General features: G+C 44.4%; 1 protein-coding gene across 4 annotated transcripts in view; it reads right to left on the reverse strand.

The window, feature by feature from the left end:
* srpk2 (SRSF protein kinase 2) overlaps nt 1-19169 on the reverse strand; it is a 109908-nt gene that overhangs the window by 6822 nt on the left and 83917 nt on the right. For 2 of the 4 annotated variants that reach the window (XM_015963963.3, XM_054733555.2), the window contains 12 exons: nt 18991-19078; nt 18690-18777; nt 18488-18594; nt 17534-17699; nt 15482-15522; nt 13320-13632; nt 10667-11542; nt 9566-9666; nt 7206-7313; nt 7053-7122; nt 557-649; nt 183-275 (listed from right to left, as the gene is read on the reverse strand). In XM_015963963.3, the coding sequence (XP_015819449.1) occupies nt 183-275; nt 557-649; nt 7053-7122; nt 7206-7313; nt 9566-9666; nt 10667-11542; nt 13320-13632; nt 15482-15522; nt 17534-17699; nt 18488-18594; nt 18690-18777; nt 18991-19078 (2144 nt within the window). The remainder of the gene's footprint in view (nt 1-182; nt 276-556; nt 650-7052; nt 7123-7205; nt 7314-9565; nt 9667-10666; nt 11543-13319; nt 13633-15481; nt 15523-17533; nt 17700-18487; nt 18595-18689; nt 18778-18990; nt 19079-19169) is intronic. The other 2 variants (XM_015963964.3, XM_015963965.3) reach the window with 2 other exon arrangements.

A 19169-nucleotide genomic window follows, 5' to 3' on the forward strand; every position in this document is an offset into this window, starting at 1 on the left:
ATAAGGGAAATACTCCAGAAAGAGACTTTAAAGAAATACTCACCTGAACATTTCTTGATGCTTAACGAGGAACAAACTTTACAGAAACCGATTACATAGTCTAGGTTCTGTCACCAGAACATTCCTCAGAATGAGGCCAACAGCGAACCCACCAAGCAGCCACGGACTCTGGTTCTGTTTACCTTTCTTGGAGAAAAACTCTCGGCTGTACTTCCCGGCAGCAACCACTTTGCGTGGGACCTTCCCAAGGAGCTCCGTGATCAGAGCGATGTGGTCTGCCCACCAGTCACATACATCACAATGGGAACAGGCACATTACAGCATGCACACACATCTACACACACACATACACTGGCTGCACGGGGCTGACACACAGATGGCTTGAGGCTCAGCCTGGACACTCTCGCAGACTTGGGGGGTGAATTTGTTCCATTTTTCTTAAAGTTTAATCCAGTTTATCCATTGGGACCAAACGTAAACAGTCTGCTCATTTCCATTATTGTCCCTCTAAGACATCTTTGTGTTTCAGCCCCACCAGCTCTACGGCCAGCGCTACCTCTTCTGTTGAAGAACTCCCGGGAATATTTTCCAGAGAGTGCAAAGTGCCTCGGAATACAGCCCAGCAGCTCTATGATGTGGGCTATGTGGTCTATGGAGGAGATGGGGTGGAAGGAGGCCAAAACAGAGAAGGTAAGGAAGGGGGATGAAAGGCAGACAGAGCCAAAAATAAAAATAAGAGAGTGGAATCAAAGAAAAAAAAAGGACACAAAATAAGACCATAAAAAGGAATAAGGGTGAAACACCGGTAACAAAGAAGAAAGAGGGATAGCGAGTGACAGGAATAAAAGAGAAATCATTATGATGAGGTTAAGGGGGATGAGAAAAGAGAGAAAAGAGAAACCATCACAGATCTTAAAGAAGAAAATCCTGTTAATAAGCTGTGCCTCCACAGGAGAAGTAAGGAAAGGAAAAAAAAAGTGAAACAAATACATCAAAGACAACTCGGCTTGCAATAGATCAAAGATGTTTCCTGTAAATTGGGATGTCTGAAAAACCGACGCTGACTTGATGCAAAAAATCCTGGAGAAGGGAGCTAACTGTGGCTCATGAAGCTAGAAAAACAACACAATGAGCTGAGCCAGATCAAATGATAATAATAATAATAAAAAAATTTAAGCGCCTTTCAGGACACCCAAGGTCACTTTACAGGAAAAATACATTCAGTAAATTACATTAAAACAACATTAAAACACAATGAAGAAAAGAACATAGAAAAAACTAAATTCAAATAAAATCAGAGGTCATAGGCAGATTTGAACAGGTGTGTCTTGAGTCTGGATTAGAAGAGGGTGAAACTGTCAATATTTCTGATGTCTAGGGGGAGTGAGTTCCAGAGACGGGGAGCAGAGCGGCTGAAAGCTCTGCTCCCCGTGGTAGTGAGACGGGCAGAAAGAACAGCAAGATGGAGGGAGGAAGACGATCTGAGGGAACCGGAGAGGGTGGTAATACGTTTAAGGTCTGAAATATATGGAGGAGAATGTTTAAGATGGACCTGAATTTAACTGGAAGCCAGTAAAGCTGCTGGAGAACCGGGGTGATGTGGTGAAAGGAAGGGGTTCTTGTGATAATACGGGCTGCTGAGTTCTGGACCAGTTGAAGTTTATGAAGGAGTTGTAGGGGAGACCAAAAAGAAACGAATTGCAGTAATCGAGGTGGAAGACTGTGGACACGAATGGCGGCGGTGTGAGGGGTAAGGGAGGGGCAGAGACGGTTTATGGATCAAATATGGAAATAGGCTGACCGAGTTATGTTATTGATGTGAGCATGAAAAGAAAGTGAGCTTTCGAGAATGACACCCATACTCTTAACCTGAGGGGATGGGGTGACTGTGGCGCTGTCAATGGTTAAAGAAAAGCTGTCCGATTTGGAGACGGTGGATTTGGTACAGACAAGAAGAAGTTCAGTTTTATTTCCACCGAGTTTGAGGAAATTAGACGTGAACCAAGATTTGATTTCTGAGAGGCAGAGGGTAAGGGAGGAGGGTGGGAGAGTGGAGTTAAGTTTACTGGAAATGTGGGTGTCATCCACGAAGCAGTAAAACTGGATACTGCATTTGTGGAAGATGGAGGAGATAGATTATGAACAGGAGGGGCCCCAGGAAAGAGCCCTGGGGCACGCCTGACTTGACTGGGAAGAGTTTTGAGGAGAAGTATTTTAACTGGATGAACTGAGTGCGGCCGGTAAGGTAAGAGTGAAAACAGCGGAGGGGGGTGTGAATGGTGATACCTAAGGAAAAGAGTCTGTTGAGGGGGATGGGATGAGAAATGGTGTCAAAGGCCACACTCAGATTGAGGAAAATGAGAATGGAAATCAAACCAGAATCAGCAGCAATGAGTAGGTCGTTGGTGATTTTAATGAGAGCTGTTTCTGTGCTGTGGTGGGGACAGAAGCCAGACTGAAATTGTTCATAGAGGTTGTTGCGGGTAAGATGGGAGTGGAGCTGAAATGCAACGGTTTTCTCTAGAATTTTGGAAATGAAGGGGAGATGGAAAATGGGACGGAGATTATTGAAATCATTTGGATCTGAACCAAATTTTTCAGTAAAGGACTGACTGAAGCGGATTTGAAGAGGGAGGGGATTGTTCAAGATGATAGTGAGGAATGAATAATGGCTGTTATAAAGGGGAGTAGGGAGGAGAGGCAGGACCTAACTAAAACTGTTGGACGGGGATCTAGCTAACAGGTAGAAGGTTTGGACTTAGCAGTGAGACCTGATAGTTCTGAGGGATGGGGAAGTTTAATGGAGGAGAACTGAATGGAGGGTTCGAAGAAATCAGGGGAGGGGGGAGGAATGAGGTAAAGAAAGATGGATTCTACTGACCTTATTATCATTGAAAAACTGAAGGAGAGAGTTACAGGTTTCTGAAGAATAAAGATGGATTGGTGAGGAATCAGGAGGATGAAAGATGCTGTTTATGATGGAAAATAATGTCTTAGTATTGCTGGAGTTGGAGCAGATGAGACCGGAGTAATACTGTGATTTGGCATGAGAGATGGAGCCCTTGTAGAGAGAAATCTGAGCAGAATAAAAGTCTTTATGGATGGTGGGACTGGTTTTCTTGTAAAGTTTTTCAAGCCTTCGGTTTGTGACTTTCAAGGAGCGTAGGGCAGGAGTAAACCATGGAGCAGTCAGAGTGAAATAGACAGAACGAGATTTGATAGGAGCAAATTAATTGAGGATGGAAGCCAGACCATTACTGTATTGAGAGACAAGATCGTCGGGACTATAGGATAAATCTGGGGTCAGGGTGGTAATGCTGGAGGAAAGGGAGGTAAGATAAATGTCCTTGATATTACGAAATGAAATGATACAGGCTGACTTGATGATGGAGAGACGGAGGGGAACAGAAAATGAGATGAGGAAGTGGTCCGTGAAAGGGAGCTGATAACTGTACAGTTGGAAGGGGTCAGGCCGGAGCAGCAGATTAAATCCAGGGTGTAACCTTTAATGTGAGTGGGAAAATTGGCATATTGATGAAAACTGAAACTGTCCAAAGATGAGGAGAAATCTTTGGTGAGGGGGAGAGCCGTATTGTCCAAATGAATATTAAAATCACCAAGTAAAATTACATTTGGAGAGAGAGTAGAGAGATGGGTGAGATGAGGAGAAAATTCATTTAAAAACTCATAGCTGAACTTGGGGGGACGATAGATAGAGGCGATGATTGTGGGGGTTGGGCCGAATAGTTGACCGGCGAGGCATTCCAGAGTGGTGAGAGGAGGCAGGCATACAGGAAGGACCTTCCAAGTCTTGCGATAGAGTATCATGAGACCACCACCGCAGCCCAACCCATGTGGTTTGCAGGAGTAAAAAACCCGGCAGGAGTACAGTCATTGAGCTGTGAGAAATCACCGGGCTGTTGCCAAGTCTCGTTTAAACAAAGAAAGTCTAGCTTATGGTCCTTGATGGTGTCTTGGAGGAGATGTTGTCCTTTACCTGAGAGGGAGCGAATGTTGAGGAGACCAATATTAGCTGTGCGGTTATCACTGGCGACAGAAGCATTATGCCTGAGTCATGCTTCTGCGTCAGCTCCACAAGGAACAGGCACGCATGGATTGACGGAAGCGTTTTGTTCTCATACTTCCCCGTTTGCTGAAGGGGTCTTGCAAAACAATTCCCCGCTAGGACAACAGAGGGCATAGTGTAGGTAGCAGTACAGTGACGTTACTATTTCCTCTGAAATCACTTCGGCGGTCAGAAATATGGCAAGCAACATGAGAAAGAGAGGTTTGATCGAGTTGGAACTGTGTGATCTAGATGAAGAAATGCTTATCTTGCTGAAATACCAGCGAGAGCATAAAAGGAGACAGCGGTGTAGGTGGGATGTCCGTCCGCTAAATAGGTCTTTGATCGGAAGTGATCTCAAGTTTCTGGACCGACCAATCACAAGCATACGTTCTCCATCTCATTCAACGGATGTTAAGAAAAGTTGGCTCGACTCCGTACGCACTTGCGTGCCTGCCGGGGGACCTACGCAAGGACGGATATTGCTCTGACGCAGAAGCATGACTCAGGCTTTAGCCGGACTAGCCAGTCAGGCTAACACGCTGGAGTTGACAGCTCGGCAGATATTCCTGGGCAGCTGCCGACAAACCGTGGGAAAGAAGGGGGGTATCCAATCGGAGCCGTCGAGATGGAGGTCTTGCTGGGAGCCCCGATGGATATACGGCGAGGCTGGAAGGCGATGCAGGGGAAGAGGCACAGAGCTGGTGGTGGAGATCCAGGGTGATAAAAGGGGAGGATGAAGAGCTCCACCGCAGAGTACTGGAGAAGTCCATCCATGGATAGATGGATGAGCGACAAGATTATCCAGGCCAGTGTGAGCCACAGAGAAATCCTGCTGTCCCACATTATGGAGTAGAGCGGAGAGGTGGTGACGTGGAACCAGAACGTAAGCTGAGCAGGTAGGTGAGAAGGAGTTTCCGCCAACACAGAGATATGGCAGTCAGGTTGAGGACCATAAGCGAGAAAAAATTTGTGATTAAAAAATCTGAATGAGAGGACTGCACAAATGACTCGGGTGGAAAGAAGTAAAAAACAGAAAGTTTGCTGGTGAGCAGCGGCAGCCAGACGCGCCGGCGTCTACTCAGTACTCTGCTCAAAGAGCAGCACACATGAAGTGATCAGGAGGAGAGGCGAGGAGGAGGGTGTGGTGTCGGAGAATGTGTGAAGTTTTACAGGAATTCTGCTTAATTATGATACAAAAGCCTGTGACCTAAAACAGGTAAATGTGTCAGTAAATTACAACCTCAATGTGATGCTTTTTAGTGTTTCACTAAAAATGTTATGTTGCAGAATTTAAAAAAAGCAAGCTTCTAACATTTAAAGCTGAGGTTTTAGCAGACAGCAGATGAAAGATGGGTGGAGGCACAGCAGCAGACACAAGGTGACAGCTGGCAGAGGATAGAAGGATTTGAGAAGGAGGATGGCTAAACTAATTTTTTGGGGTTTTTATAAACTCACAGTTCAATCTGTAATCTTTCTTTCACTTTTTCTCCATTGTTTAGAGACAATGCTGGGATTTAAAAAAATAAACCCTTTTGCCCAAAATATGCCTTCCTGCACAAAACAAGAGTTTTGTTCCTCATTGGGTAATAAGTGATACATTTTATTGGGTAAAATAAACAATTTTTATGGTTTAATTGTAAAAACACGTGTTTGTGTTTCATTTACAGTTGTACCAATAGGTTTACAGACTCTTGCGGGAAAAAAAGGCTTTTTGTGTTTTCATTCATATTCTTTGAGGAAATGGCCCAAAAAAATCCACCAGGGTGTGTAAACCTATTGGCACACATGTTAACGCCTGTTTAATACGCATTTTGGCCATGTTGAAGAGTTTTATAGTAAAGGTTTTAAATGATTATGATCTAATCCACTGTAGATAGCTCTCCTGAGGGCCCAGGACTGATGATTAGCCCCAGCCAGCCCTTCTACAACATCTTCATCTGCATTTCATTCAGCTTATTTTATTAGACCTTTATTAGACCTGTCAGTTTCATCTAACACTGCTATTGTCAATACATTGTTGCAGAATTTGACCCCTTTTGTTATTTATGCTCATGAATGAGCCTGCAAGGCTCCAACGACCCCCCCGAAGAAATGTGGAATGTGCCGTTGCTATGGCAACTCAACTCTGTCTCCTATCCCAGCCTGGGCGGGACTGCGGGAAGGCCGCTGAAACGTTCCAGGGTCACTGCAACCCTCCAACCCTCAATGCTCCTCCCCCTATTCACACTGAGGTGACATGTGCTGCTTATTGTGGCTGCAGGAACTGAAGTGGAGATAGTCCCAACCCACCACCCCACCTAGTGGACACTTATGTTGTGTTGTCTGAAGTCTGTTGCATATCTGTATGAGGTGTTTTTTTGCAGAGCAAAGCTGCCCTCCTGGTGGAGGGTAACTCTGAAGTGCCTTTTTTTCCCTCCACCTGAACCAATCCTCATGTAACCCTCTTATTTCTGTTAAGGTTGCGCGACTCAGGGTTGCGAATGACCACAGTCGCCAATTCTTGTCATGTGCCTTGCCCATGTATGTCTGATCTCTGAATTGTGTGTACTGAATTTCCCTCTGGGATTAATAACGTATCTTTGATTTGATAGATTGATTGATTGATGAATAACTTTCATTTCTTAAAATCTTAAAAACCTTATTCTGTGTTGGTTTGGACTAGCCGTTAGCTCATCAGTCCTGTAGAACTCTATCCAAACAGAGGCTATTCAGGAATATATCTACAATGGGTAAAGAAAAGTTATCATTAATTACTTTTACTATCAACACACTTCAAAATGGCTGAAGAGTCCATTTAAATGATGACTTTTAGAATTTCATCTACACAATGGAGAAAATCATGAAGCCAATTTACGACACTTTGCCTTAAATATGCATTTACTCTCTAACAAGTCCACATATTGCTTACACTATAACAGACTGTAGAACCTCATATTTGTTTCATCTTCCTGTAAACATTTGTACTAAAGATGTAAACACTCACCCTCATCACGGGAGTAGTCCTCTCCTGAGTGAGGCTCAAACAGATAATCTCCTGTGGCCAGCTCAAACGCCTAACAGAGGACAGTGTCAGCATGTTGACACAAAAACACAACTTGTGTATGTTTTGCACAAATACACGTCATGTTTTCCTCACCATGCAGGCTGTACTCCAGATATCAGCTGGAGTACCATAACCAGCTCCTATCAAGACTTCTATGGAACGATACTGTCTTGTTTGGATGTCTTCTGTAAAGTGCTTGTGCTGGAAACATGAAGAAAAGAGGAGAAAAAGCTGCTTAATGTCTTTTTCTTTAAACTATTAATAAAAAATATCACCACATCATAACATCACCAGATATTATTTAGCGTTAAACCTCAGCTGCAAAAACACTGACAGCAAAACCTGCGTTTGGAACCATCTTTTAGTTCTTTTCAAAACACAGAAAGTTTTTTTGTGTCAGCCTGACGAAGTTTGCAGCCGCAAATGAAACGTTTCAGGTAAATAAAACCTTTCTGTGTTTTAAAAAGAACTAAAAGATGGAATTAGAATTTCAACACAGCAAGAACAAAGCTGCTTCTGGAACGTTAGGCAATAATCGTCTTGTGTTGGATTTTCCTTTCAAACTGAAACACACGAGACCTGCAAAACTCAGATTGGTTTTAAATTGCTGTGATCACATTTTAATTATTTCAATTTGAAATGATGGACTGCACTGATCCATCCATCCGTCTATCATGGAGCTAGGCAATAAATCGAAAATTTATCGTTTTCAAAATTTCTGACTCTTGTCGAGAAAATTTTTCCAATATCAATAAATTTGATAATAAAAAATGAAAACATGTGTGTAGGTTGGCAACATTTATGTCCCTTTAAGAAGATGCACCACCTTGAGTCACGTAAAAATGTGACTCAACGTAATACATGTGACAGCCCCATCTAGTGGACAACTTTTGTTTCTGCACATACCTACAGTTATCGTCCATTTATCGTTATCGGGGTGAAATCCTCAATTTATCGTGATATTAATTTTAGGCCATATCTCCCAGCCCTAGTGTATCATCATCCCCTTATCCAGGGTTGGGTCACGGGACATCAGCTTAAGCAGAGAGGTCTTAATTGGACGTGCCCAGAAAACCTCACCAGGGAGGCGTCCAGGAGGCATCCTAATCAGATACTCGAGTCACCTCAACTGGCTCATCTGGATGTGGCGGATCTACTTTGAGCTTCTCACCCTATCTCTAAGGGAGAGCCCAGCCACCCTGCGGAGAAAACTCATCTTGGCCGCTTTTATTCCAGATCTCGTTTTTTTCGGTCACTACCCAAAGCTCATGACCATAGGTGAGGGTAGGAATGTAGATCGACCGGTAAATCGAGAGCTTCGTCTTCTGACTCAGATCTCTCTTCACAACGACAGACCGGTACAACGCCCGCATCGCTGCAGATGCAGCACCAATCCACCTATCGATCTCTTGCTCCATCTTTCCCTCACTCGAGATAAGAAATACGTAAAACTCCTCCACTTGGGCAGGACCTCATCCCTGACCCGGAGAAGGCATTCTACCCTTTTCCGAATCAAGACCACGGTCTCAGATTAAGAGGAGCTGATTCTCATCCCAGCTGCTTCACACTCAGCTGCGAAACGCTTTGCTGGAGATCCAACAGGACCATATCATCTGCAAAAAGGTAGAGACCTGATCCCTAGGCCACCGAAACAAATCCCTTCCATATCTTGGATGTGCCTAAAAATCCTGTCCATGTAAGTTATGAACAGAATCAGTAAAAAAAGGAAAGCCGCGGCTATTTTACTGTTTTGTATTTCTGTAGGAACTAGCTTTGATTAAATTTGGAAAATAAACTCCAACTTAACTGATTCAATAAAATGTTTTACATTGTTGGTAATTATTTCATAATTTATTAAATGTGTTTTCCCACCCCTACTGCCGGAGTAGAATGGAGAGGATGACATCTAAACTGGAAAGAATCTAGAGATCTAGAGGTTTTTTACCCTATATGCCAACGACTTCGTCACCAATTTCTCTGCATCTTTAGACATTACGGGACAGCTGTAGCACAGGAGGAAGAGCGGGTTGTCCAGTAGTTGGAAGGTTGCAGGTTCGATCCTGGCTCCTGCCAGAGAACTCTGCTGTTGTGTCCCTGGGCAAGACACCCAACCCTCCCTGCCTGCTGGTGGTGGCCAGAGGCGCCGACGGTGCCCGTGCTCCGCAGCCTCGCCTCCTCCAATGCGCTCCAGGCCAACCGTGGCTAATTGTGGCTCATCACCATCAATGTGTGAATGTGTGTGTGAATGGATGAATAATAAACTGTAGTGTAAAGTGCTTTGGAGTCCTCTGACTCTGAAAGGCACTGTGCAAGTGTGCGTCATTTCTGATTGGTTGATAACTGGCTACTGGTTTTATGTTTCTTTCTTTAAAAGTAGGAGTAACTTTATGCAACCTGAACCCACAGGTCGTTTAAAATAACAACGTTAAAACAAACTAAATTCTATGTCTTACCACCCAGCAAGCATTTCCAAGGTCAGCGATTTTGACTCTGATTGACTCAGCGTTGCGGGGGTCCAGCGGGTTGATCAGCAGGTCTGCAGCTCTGGCCCTGACTGGGTGTGATCAGAACATCAGAGTTAAGACACAAATAAGTAAAGTAAAAAAGAGTTTACTCACAAACAAACACTTCGTCCAAGATACGCCTGATACTACAGCTTTTTAGCAGGGTAACAACAACCGGTGCAGACGCATGAGCAGAAATCACACGCAGCTGAAATGTTCTGATGAAATATGTGCAACAAAGAAAAACAAAACTGTGTTGTTTAAACATGTTATACTGCTCTAAATGAAACTCTAATTTACGTCCCGACTCTGATCTTTATAATTCTCATCATGGTGTGGATTCCAGTGTTCTGGGCCAGTGTGGTGTTGAAACAATGTGAGAAGAAGCTGATTCATGAAGATAAAAAAAAAAACCTGACAGTCAGTTTCATGGCTGTCAATCTGAAAGATATGAATCATTTTTGAAATATCAGATAGAAACCATTTATGGATAGAATTAATGTTTTGAATAAAAGGACAGGGATTAAACTGTACAACGATGAATCAAAGCATTATAAAAAATGTGTGTGTGAGGAAATGACATTAATAATACTGGAAGTACATTTAATGCTAAGGAATACAAATATGCAGCTGTAAAGCCACGAGCAGTCCCGAGTAGGACTACACTATAAAGGCTATACTGGCCGAGGAATCGCTAGAATGAAAAGATTTGTGGATCCGACGTTTTCAGGGACAACACGAACCTAAAACCAGCATCAAACGCTCGGCTGATCGGTCTGAAGTGACACGACACAAAGAAAAAGGAGCAGCAATGACCAACAGGGAAAGCCCCCCCCCCAATCATGATGCAACTATCTTCACGATGTGATGCATGTTTGCTTCTGTAGCATGTTAATCCAGCCATTTCTAATCAGGGGGACTTCACCAGAGGATTAAACGCAAGGAAACCCCATTTGGATGCACAGAAAAAATTCTGACTCTTACGGGTGTGGATTATGAGATTATGTATGGATTCATACACTTTGTAAACCAGGAAACACTCCATCCCACCTTTAGGCATGTCTCCAGTGCTCGAGGATGACACAGTGCGACTACGGTCTGCGGTGGGGCTGTTTGACGAAGGGTCAGTTCCGATGTCTGCCGTCCCAACTGAAACAGGGTTTCCCGGTTCAGGGTCCAGGGGCAAGTCAGGGAACAGGGGCACCGTTCCCTGATGTCGCTCACTAGAGCCGTTGGTCAGGCCCGGCTCTCGCCCCTCTCCGTTATACAACTCGTATCCGGAGCTGAGGGAGATGTCCCTGTCTGTGTAGCTGAGCTCAGACTCCACCAGGGGGCAGAGGAGAGGCTCGGGGGTGGGTGAAGGAGGTGGAGGAATGCCAGTGTTTTGTATGCGTGCCTCAGAGCCTAATAAAACATGCCCGTTGGTCTGAGCTGAATTGGTTTTATTGGTGTGGGGTTTGATTGGGGAGGTGCTGTCAGTCAGGAGGTCAGCTGTCGTATCGTCATCCTCGTCTTCACCCTCATACTCCTCTTCCTCCTGCTCCTTTGAGTCTTCTTCATCCACCACTGGCACCTCTTCCTCTGGTTTACTCTCAGATTTTGGATCCTCTGTCTCAGTCTCCTTCTCTTCTTCCTCTTCTTTATCTTCATCTTGCTCCTCCACTTTCTTCTCCTCAGTCTCCTCCACATTCTCCCCCTTTCCCTTCAACGGATCCTCCTCCTCCCCCTCCTCTTCCTCCCCATCTGCTTGTGTTAAATCTCCATTACCTTCCTCTGAGATGGGGGGAATGGGAGCATCTTTTTCAGCAACTGGTGTAGGTTCCTCCTCCTCCTCTTCTTCTTCCTCTTCTTCCTCTTCCGCCTCGTCTGCTGGATCACCAGAAGGAGTGTGAGGTGCTTCATTCTGCTCCTGGGAAGGTGCTGCACCTACCATGGAGGCATGAGCAGAAAAGACCGTGAGTGGGTGGGAAAGGGATACACAGATTGTCCAGTCAAAGACGGTGTAGGCAGAGAGAAAACGGTCGGGAAAAAAAGAGAACCTGAAATTGAAAGAGACGGGGGGTGGAGGAGGCAGACGGAGGAAGTGTTTTCTTTTTGTTTCTGTGAATCTGCTCGGCTTCTCATACAAGGTAGGACTAGCGTGGGCTAAATGGTTGGAGCCAATCCTTTTCATTCACAGGCTACACACAAACCTTTACACGCATACTTTACATGATGATTCATGGTGCGGATCTGAGACAGAGACGCTATTCACAACCTGCAAACTGCAATAAAAACCAGGCAAGTTTCCTCCAGGGTTTTAAAGTCAAACCAGTAACTCAACATGTCACCAGGCTCCATTAAAACCCAACGAAAACACAGAACAAGAGGTTTCAATATGGCAGAAGGTCAATTATTTTAAAGGTCAGCTTCACTGGAAAGCCACTTGTTAAATTATTTTTTCTGATTATAATCAGTCACTGAGTTTTTCACACAGGCTGAACATGAAATAGTCTCCCGCACCCATCTCCTGCATTAGCTTCTGAAAGAAAACAGAGAAGACTGACAGATCTACGTCACACTGTCACTTTAACATTCATGGACTCACCCTCCTTAGCTCGGACAGGGAAGGTTGTTGTTCTTTTAGCGTCTAGGAAACAGTAGAGAACATCTCGCCTAGCAGAAGCTAACTGTTAGCATTAGCAACTGCATCGCACTACAGAACTCCTCCAGGCTTGTGTTATTTGTGGAGATACAACATCAACGAATCAATTTCCCTCTGGGATTAATAAAGTATTTTTGAATTGAATATAATTGAATTGAATTGCAGAGCAAACAGTCAGTGGTAGAGTCATAATGCTGTTAGCCAATCAGAGGGGAGGTGTCCAAATATCAAGAAATATGACTCCAAATTTCATTCGTCCGCTGCGACGTTGGCCCTGTCCCAACACTCACACTTCCACCCTTGTGCCCCTCAATAGTGCGATCTTGTCCAGAGGTGAGAGTGTGTACGGTGTCCCATTTGTTAAGTGCTTACCCTGGCCACGCCCCCTTTGCACCCTTGATCTGCAGTCCGTCAAAGTTCCCATAAATGCGGGCTTCGGCGAAGGGTATGACCCACAATCCATTGCTGCATTGGAATTTTGAGAAAAAGGCGGAGCAAAGGCTCAAATGCCCTTTCCTGAAAATATGTATTTTAGTTTAATTATCTAAATATTGAGCATTTTATTAAAAACAATCATGTTTCTCTGTTGGAAAGACGCATTACTTGTCTGATAACGATGATGGCGTGTCAGCAATTTAATCACTCGTTTTCATATCTTTCAGTCCGGTGGATGGCGCAATGCTCACTCTCCCATTTTGACAATTGTTGGCACACTTGTTGTACAACTGCAGACTTCCTACTAGTGCACTTTCTAGAGGAGCGTGGGGCGCGGTGGGAGGACTGGGACAGGACCTCAAACATCTCAGCTTTTGTCTACAGAGAACGAATTACAACGCGTTCATTCCTACTAGAGAGCACGACAAATGTAATAAAAATATGAGTAAAGTTGACATTAAAATGGAATTTTAAAGTGGTTTGTTTATTTTTAAGACTCGCAAAGCAGCTTGAAGAAGGTGAACATAAAGAAGCACCAGGATAGGTGGGAGAAAGCTCCAAATACCTGTGATAAAATAACTCATCTACCTGGAAACAAAAGCAACACCTGGAGTAAAAACTCACATGTATGATTAGTCAACCTGACAGGCCTCTCCCTCTCTCCTTCTTCTTCCTCATCTTCCCCTTCCTCCTCTTCATCCTCGTCATCCTCGCTCTCTCCCAGTGCCATGCTAGGCCCCAGTGATGGAGGTGCCGGCTGCATAGGGGAAGCTTGCTCAGGTGTGTCTTTGTCCCCGCTATCTTTGGCCTTTTCTTCCTTTATCTCAGCCTCTCGTTCCAAGGCTTCGATCTCCAACATCCGAGTCTTCAGCAGCTCAGCCTGCCGCTTCTGCTTCTTCTTCAGCTTCTTCTTCTTGTTCTTGGAGATTTTTCCCACCTGGGATGAAGGAAAAAAACAGAAGACCCAGAGAATGACTTATAGAAAAACATAAAATATGAAAAAGTGCTGGCTTAAGATTTCTATGACATCCATCCATTTTCTTCTGCTTATCTGGAGTCAGGTTGTGGGGGCAGCAGCCGAAGCAGAGAGGCCCGGACTTCCCTCTCCCCAGCCACTTGGGCCAGCTCTTCCAGGGGAATCCTAAGGTGTTCCCTGGCCAGCCAAGAGACATAGTCCCTCCAGCGTGTCTTGGGTCTTCCTTTAGGTCTCTTCCCGGTTGGACGTCCCTGGGAAAACCTCACCAGGGAGGCGTCCAGGAGGCATCCTAACTAGATGCTTACGCCACCTCAACTGGCTCCTCTCCATGTGGAGGAGCAGCAAATCTACTCCGAATCCTTCCTGGATGACCATGACCAAGCTTATCACCCTATCTCTAAGGGAGAGCCGAGCCACCCTGCGGAGAAAACTCATTTTGGCGCAATCTCATTCTTTCGGTCAGTACCCAAAGCTCGTGAACAAGACCCCGTGATACGTAAACTCCTCCATGTGGACCTCATCCCTGACCTGGAGAAGGAATTCTACCCTTTTTTCCGACTCAAACCATGATTTCGTATTTAAATGAGCTGATGCTCATCCCAGCTGCATCTCACTCAGCTGTGAGCCGCTCCAGCGAAAGCCAAAGATCACATTCTGATGAAGCCAACAGGACCACAACATTTGCAAAAAGCAGTGACCCGATTCTCAGGCCACTAAAATGGATCCCTTCACCACCTTGGCTGCGCCTAGAAATTCTTTCCATAAAAGTTATGAACAGAACTGGTGACAAAGGGCAGCCTTGGTGGAGTCCAACTCTCACTGGGAATGAGCCCGACTTACTGACGGCGGTTATCAGAGGATCTCATCCACCCCCGCAGCCTTGCCACAGAGGAGCTTTTTGACCACCTCAGTGACCTCAACCCAAAGTCCCCGGACTCTGCTGGAAGACGTGCCGGTGCGATCGAAGAAGTCTTCGATTTCTATGACACCTCAACATAAATCTGCACTGGATGGTAAGCACACACTGATTTAGTTATTATAAACCTTGCTGCTCTTCCAAAATTCACATTTTCCTAAGAACAAATATGATCAGCAAGATTTTTTTTATGAATTTCTATTTTCATTTTTAATCTTCTAGCTTTTTCTGAGTTTGATGAGGAAAGAGAGTGATGTCACAATCTCCAGCACAAATCAGAATTGAACAATTAAATTTAATGAAAAGTCTGTGAAGATGCTAGCTACTGTTTGCTAACACTGCTGCACCACTGCCAATAAAATCTGATAAAACTACACAACGTGTGGCTGAGCTTGTAATCTCCACCAGCCATCCTGATAAATGTTTGTTAAGGAGGACTGGAACTCTAATTTTATTTATCCACATGCAAATCAACGTTTAGTTCCTGTTAAAAAAACTATTACTTGTTACATTTTCATAAACTGTTTGCAAAGTCAATGTTTTGTTAACTTTTAATTATGAGACTCTCTTTCAGCAGGAGGTAGTGTTGGAGCTAAAAGCTGTGTTTGCCTACATGCTTTGCAGAATGTCAGCATCCTGTTTTTTTCAGTTAGGGTTTGAGATCAGTTCCAGTAAGAATATTTATCTGAAGTCAACAGCGATACCATAAAAGGAACCCACAGTAGCAGCAGGCTCCTCACCATCCAACAGAACACTTCGAACGCTTTCAATGTTTATAATCTGAGCTTTGGAGAATCAGTGGTTGGTTGCGTCTTGGTCTGTTCTTGTTTTTGTGTTGTGTGTGTGTGTGTGTGTGTGCGTGCGTGTGTGTGTGTGTGCTGGCTTTATACTCACATCAGTTGTACTCACTGGTTTGAGCTGAGGGGCTGTGCTAACTGAAACACACACATAAAAATATCCATCAGAGGCTTACACCTTTATTCAGGCTCATCACCCCTATTTCACACTGGAAGCATCAGCGGTGCGGAAGGCCGTCGGATCGTCCCTGCTTCAAACACAATCCATTACTGTCTATGGGGGTGATTCAAACCAGCCGCGATGCAGCAATTTTGAGGCGCGTCCCAGAAGCGCTACGGTTCTATTTTGGCCGCGAGCCGCATCTGGGACATGCCAATTCCACCGTTAACATAGGGCTAGACAGGAAATCACACGGTTTCAGTATAAAACTTGGTCATTTTTTAAATAAATGTATTGCAGCAATGCAATTTCATAGCTTCCGTGTGACCTCATGGCTTATTTACTTCCAACATAAATAGATGACATCAAACTGTGACATCAAATGTGATTTCCTTCTTTTTGCTTTAATGGTGGATTGCATAAACAAACCGTGACCTTTGAAGTCTCTAGGGATCTTGTGAACTCGCAAGTCCAGCGAGGAAGCCTTTCCATGGCCAAGACTCACCTGGTGTGTACTGGACGGCATCGAAGCTCGCAAGTAAACTTTTCCGCTGCCGTTCCGCACCGCTGACGCTTCCAGCATGAAATAGTGGTGGCTCTGGCCCTAAGGTACCCTAATGGAGTGTCAGGATTAGTATCTTCAACAAAAACCTGCTGCATCTAGTCCTGTACATGTCTGTCCTCAGATGGAGGATCTACAGGTGGTGTGGGTTTTATGTCTCTATTATTATATTGTTAAATGTATTAGTTGCAGTGTCTTTAACACATGCAGCATGATGAAAGATGGTGCACACGTTCATAAAACAAATGAAGGGAGACAGGTGAAGGTTAGGAGACTGGGACTGTTTAAATGTGGTCCTAATCTACTTTGGTCTTGGCTGACTCAGACTAGTTATGACCTCATCCGTGCTGTAGGAAGTAAATTGTTTCTCAGAACTGAGGCCCTTCTGGAAACCAACAAGTAAGATGGTGTTAAGATATAAATTTGACACAGGAACACTTTTCTTCACCTTTCATGCTCCAGCTTTAAACCCATTTTAGCCTGAACCTGTTAAATACCTGAGCGACTTTTGAAGGTTGAGTTTGTGTTTTATAAATGTAGCAATGCGAGGAGTTTAAGTGGTTACCCTGAAGCTGAAGCAGACTACCGGCTGATGTAAGTAACTGACAGCTTGTGGCGAGGTTCACCAAGAGGACAGGGTTCATGTAGAGTTTCTACAGACTTTCACTAAAAGACCTGATTCTTTCTTTTCTTCTGAACAGGAAGTTGGAGATAAGAGAGGAAAAGCAAGAGGAATTGGTTTCAAGTACCAGAGGGAAACATTAAAAGCTCATCTGTGCATTTATTTTCTGCACTAAACGCTTTACTAGTAAAGAGGGAAAGATAAGGAGTCATTAGGTGTTTGAAAGCATTAAATCATATTCAATTTAGGAATATGAGGTGGCTTCCTGCCATATTACAGTTGTCCCCACTTTGCAAACAAATCTAAATTATTTGATCTTAAACCCTCCCACTGTCCTAATGGGTGTGACCCCGCGAGAAAAGTGTACCACTGAGCAGGGTTGATGGTTCATCCCTTGGGTCCATGTGGCAGGGGTGAGGAGTGATGACCGCCTCACCCCTGCCACGTGGACCTCAAGGCATAAACCATCAACTCTGCTCAATGGTCAGCTTTCCTCGTGGGGTCACCCATAAAGACAGTGGGAGGGTTAGATAAGACTTTATTACTTTAAGGGTTTGTATTATTCTCCACAAACTTCACATTTTCAAGTGTTATCAATCAGACATTGCTATAACGGTTTTAATCTAAATACAGCTTTAAGACTACCTCTGAGGCGTTCAGCTGAATTAGAACACCAGAACAGACACATCATGCCTCTTTTGATTGAAATGAAACATTTAAGCATAAAAATTGTGTTTTTGCCTGTTGTGGTTCCTGTATTCAGCGTGACCTCCACTCCTCTGACTGTGTGTGTGTGTGTTGCTACCTGCTGATCCAGACGGCGGTGGGGCTCCAGCTTTCTGCCACTCCGTTGCCTCCATGGCCATCCGCCTCACAAACACGTCATCAACACACATCAGGATGTTCTCTGGCTTGATGTCTGTGTGAATGATTTTACATTTGGCGTGGAGGTAGTCCAGCCCCTGCAGGACCTGATGACAACACACATACATTTATCTATTTGGGTCAAAATTTGAGCTGGGCAATAAATCGAAAATGTATCATTATCAAAATTTCTGACTCTTAGAGATAATTTTTCCCATGTCGATAAAATTGATAATAAAAAAAATGAAAAGATGTGCGTAGGTTGGCAACGTCCATGTCCCTTTAAGAAGCTGCACCACCTTGAGTCATGTAAAAATGTGACAGCCCCACCTAGTGGAAAACTTTTGTTTCTACGCGTACCTTTAGTTATCGTCCGTTTATCGTCATCGAGGTGAAATCCTCGATATATCGTGATACTGATTTTAGGCCATGTCGCCCAGCCCTAGTCAAAATGAATACATCTTTCTGTTTGTGAGTTTCAGATTAACAAAAACAAAAATACCAATGTTTAAGGTCAACTGTTTTGGCTTTGGGACTGAGACAGAAACAAGATCATTCATTGTTCTGTTCTTCTCCAGCTCAGGTTGTGAGAGGCCAACAGTCGCTGAAAATACTCAGCGTCATCACATGCTGACCAGGTGGCTGATGGGTAAAAATCTCTGAGGCTCGTGTCTGAGAAAAGCAGCCATGCTTGAGTCTGAAGCAAACAAGTATCTGCTCTTCTTTCATTGGCCTGAGAATTATTAAATGGTCCACTGTACAAATAGAGGGACTCGTAAATTTTGGTTTTACAATCATGATTTGTCACTGCTCGACCAGAATATGGTTTTCACTCAGAATAAATAAACCATGATGTGTGTGTGTGTGTGTGTGTGTGTGTGTGTGTGTCAGTCACCTGTTTGATAATGCTCTTGACACACGGCAGCGGCAGACCTTGGTAGTTGGATTTAATGATCCATTTGAGCAGGTGATGACCCAGCACCTCGAACACCATACACACATCTGGGATGAGGAGTCAAGGACTCACATTATCATACGTCTCTGACACACAGAAACACACACAACCTCACCGATGAGCACATTTCTGATCAGGATACGTATGCCGTTGACCCCAGAGATCTTGAAGTCGTCAATCAGCTGAACCACCATGTCCTTGTTGGGATCACCGGGGTCGCTTTCTCTCACCTGGGGGGTGAAATCGTAGAGAAGATGAGGTGAGACAGGCTGGAGGAAGAAAAGATAAGCCACAAAGGAGTGGTGGTGCTGCGGGAGTGTGGGAAGACAAAAGAAAGGCTGCAGGAAGGATTCAGAGTGGCAGAAAAATGCAGGGAGTGTGATGAAAAGACCTGTTATAAGAACAAGATAGAAAAGGACAAAATCAACCAATCAGATTCTCACACATCGCAGCAGTTTGATCTCATCCAAGGCCGTTTCTGTGTAGTGCTGGGCGCTCTTCACCACCTTCATCGCCACAAAGTTCTTCACTCTGCAGTAAAAACACACGGCATTCATGTGACAGAATATATGATTGACCACATTAACCTGCGTCTGAGCTTGGCTGTCTTTCCCACAGACAC

This window comes from Nothobranchius furzeri, chromosome 4, assembly GCF_043380555.1.
Source record: "Nothobranchius furzeri strain GRZ-AD chromosome 4, NfurGRZ-RIMD1, whole genome shotgun sequence".
Classification (NCBI taxonomy): Eukaryota; Metazoa; Chordata; class Actinopteri; order Cyprinodontiformes; family Nothobranchiidae; genus Nothobranchius; species Nothobranchius furzeri.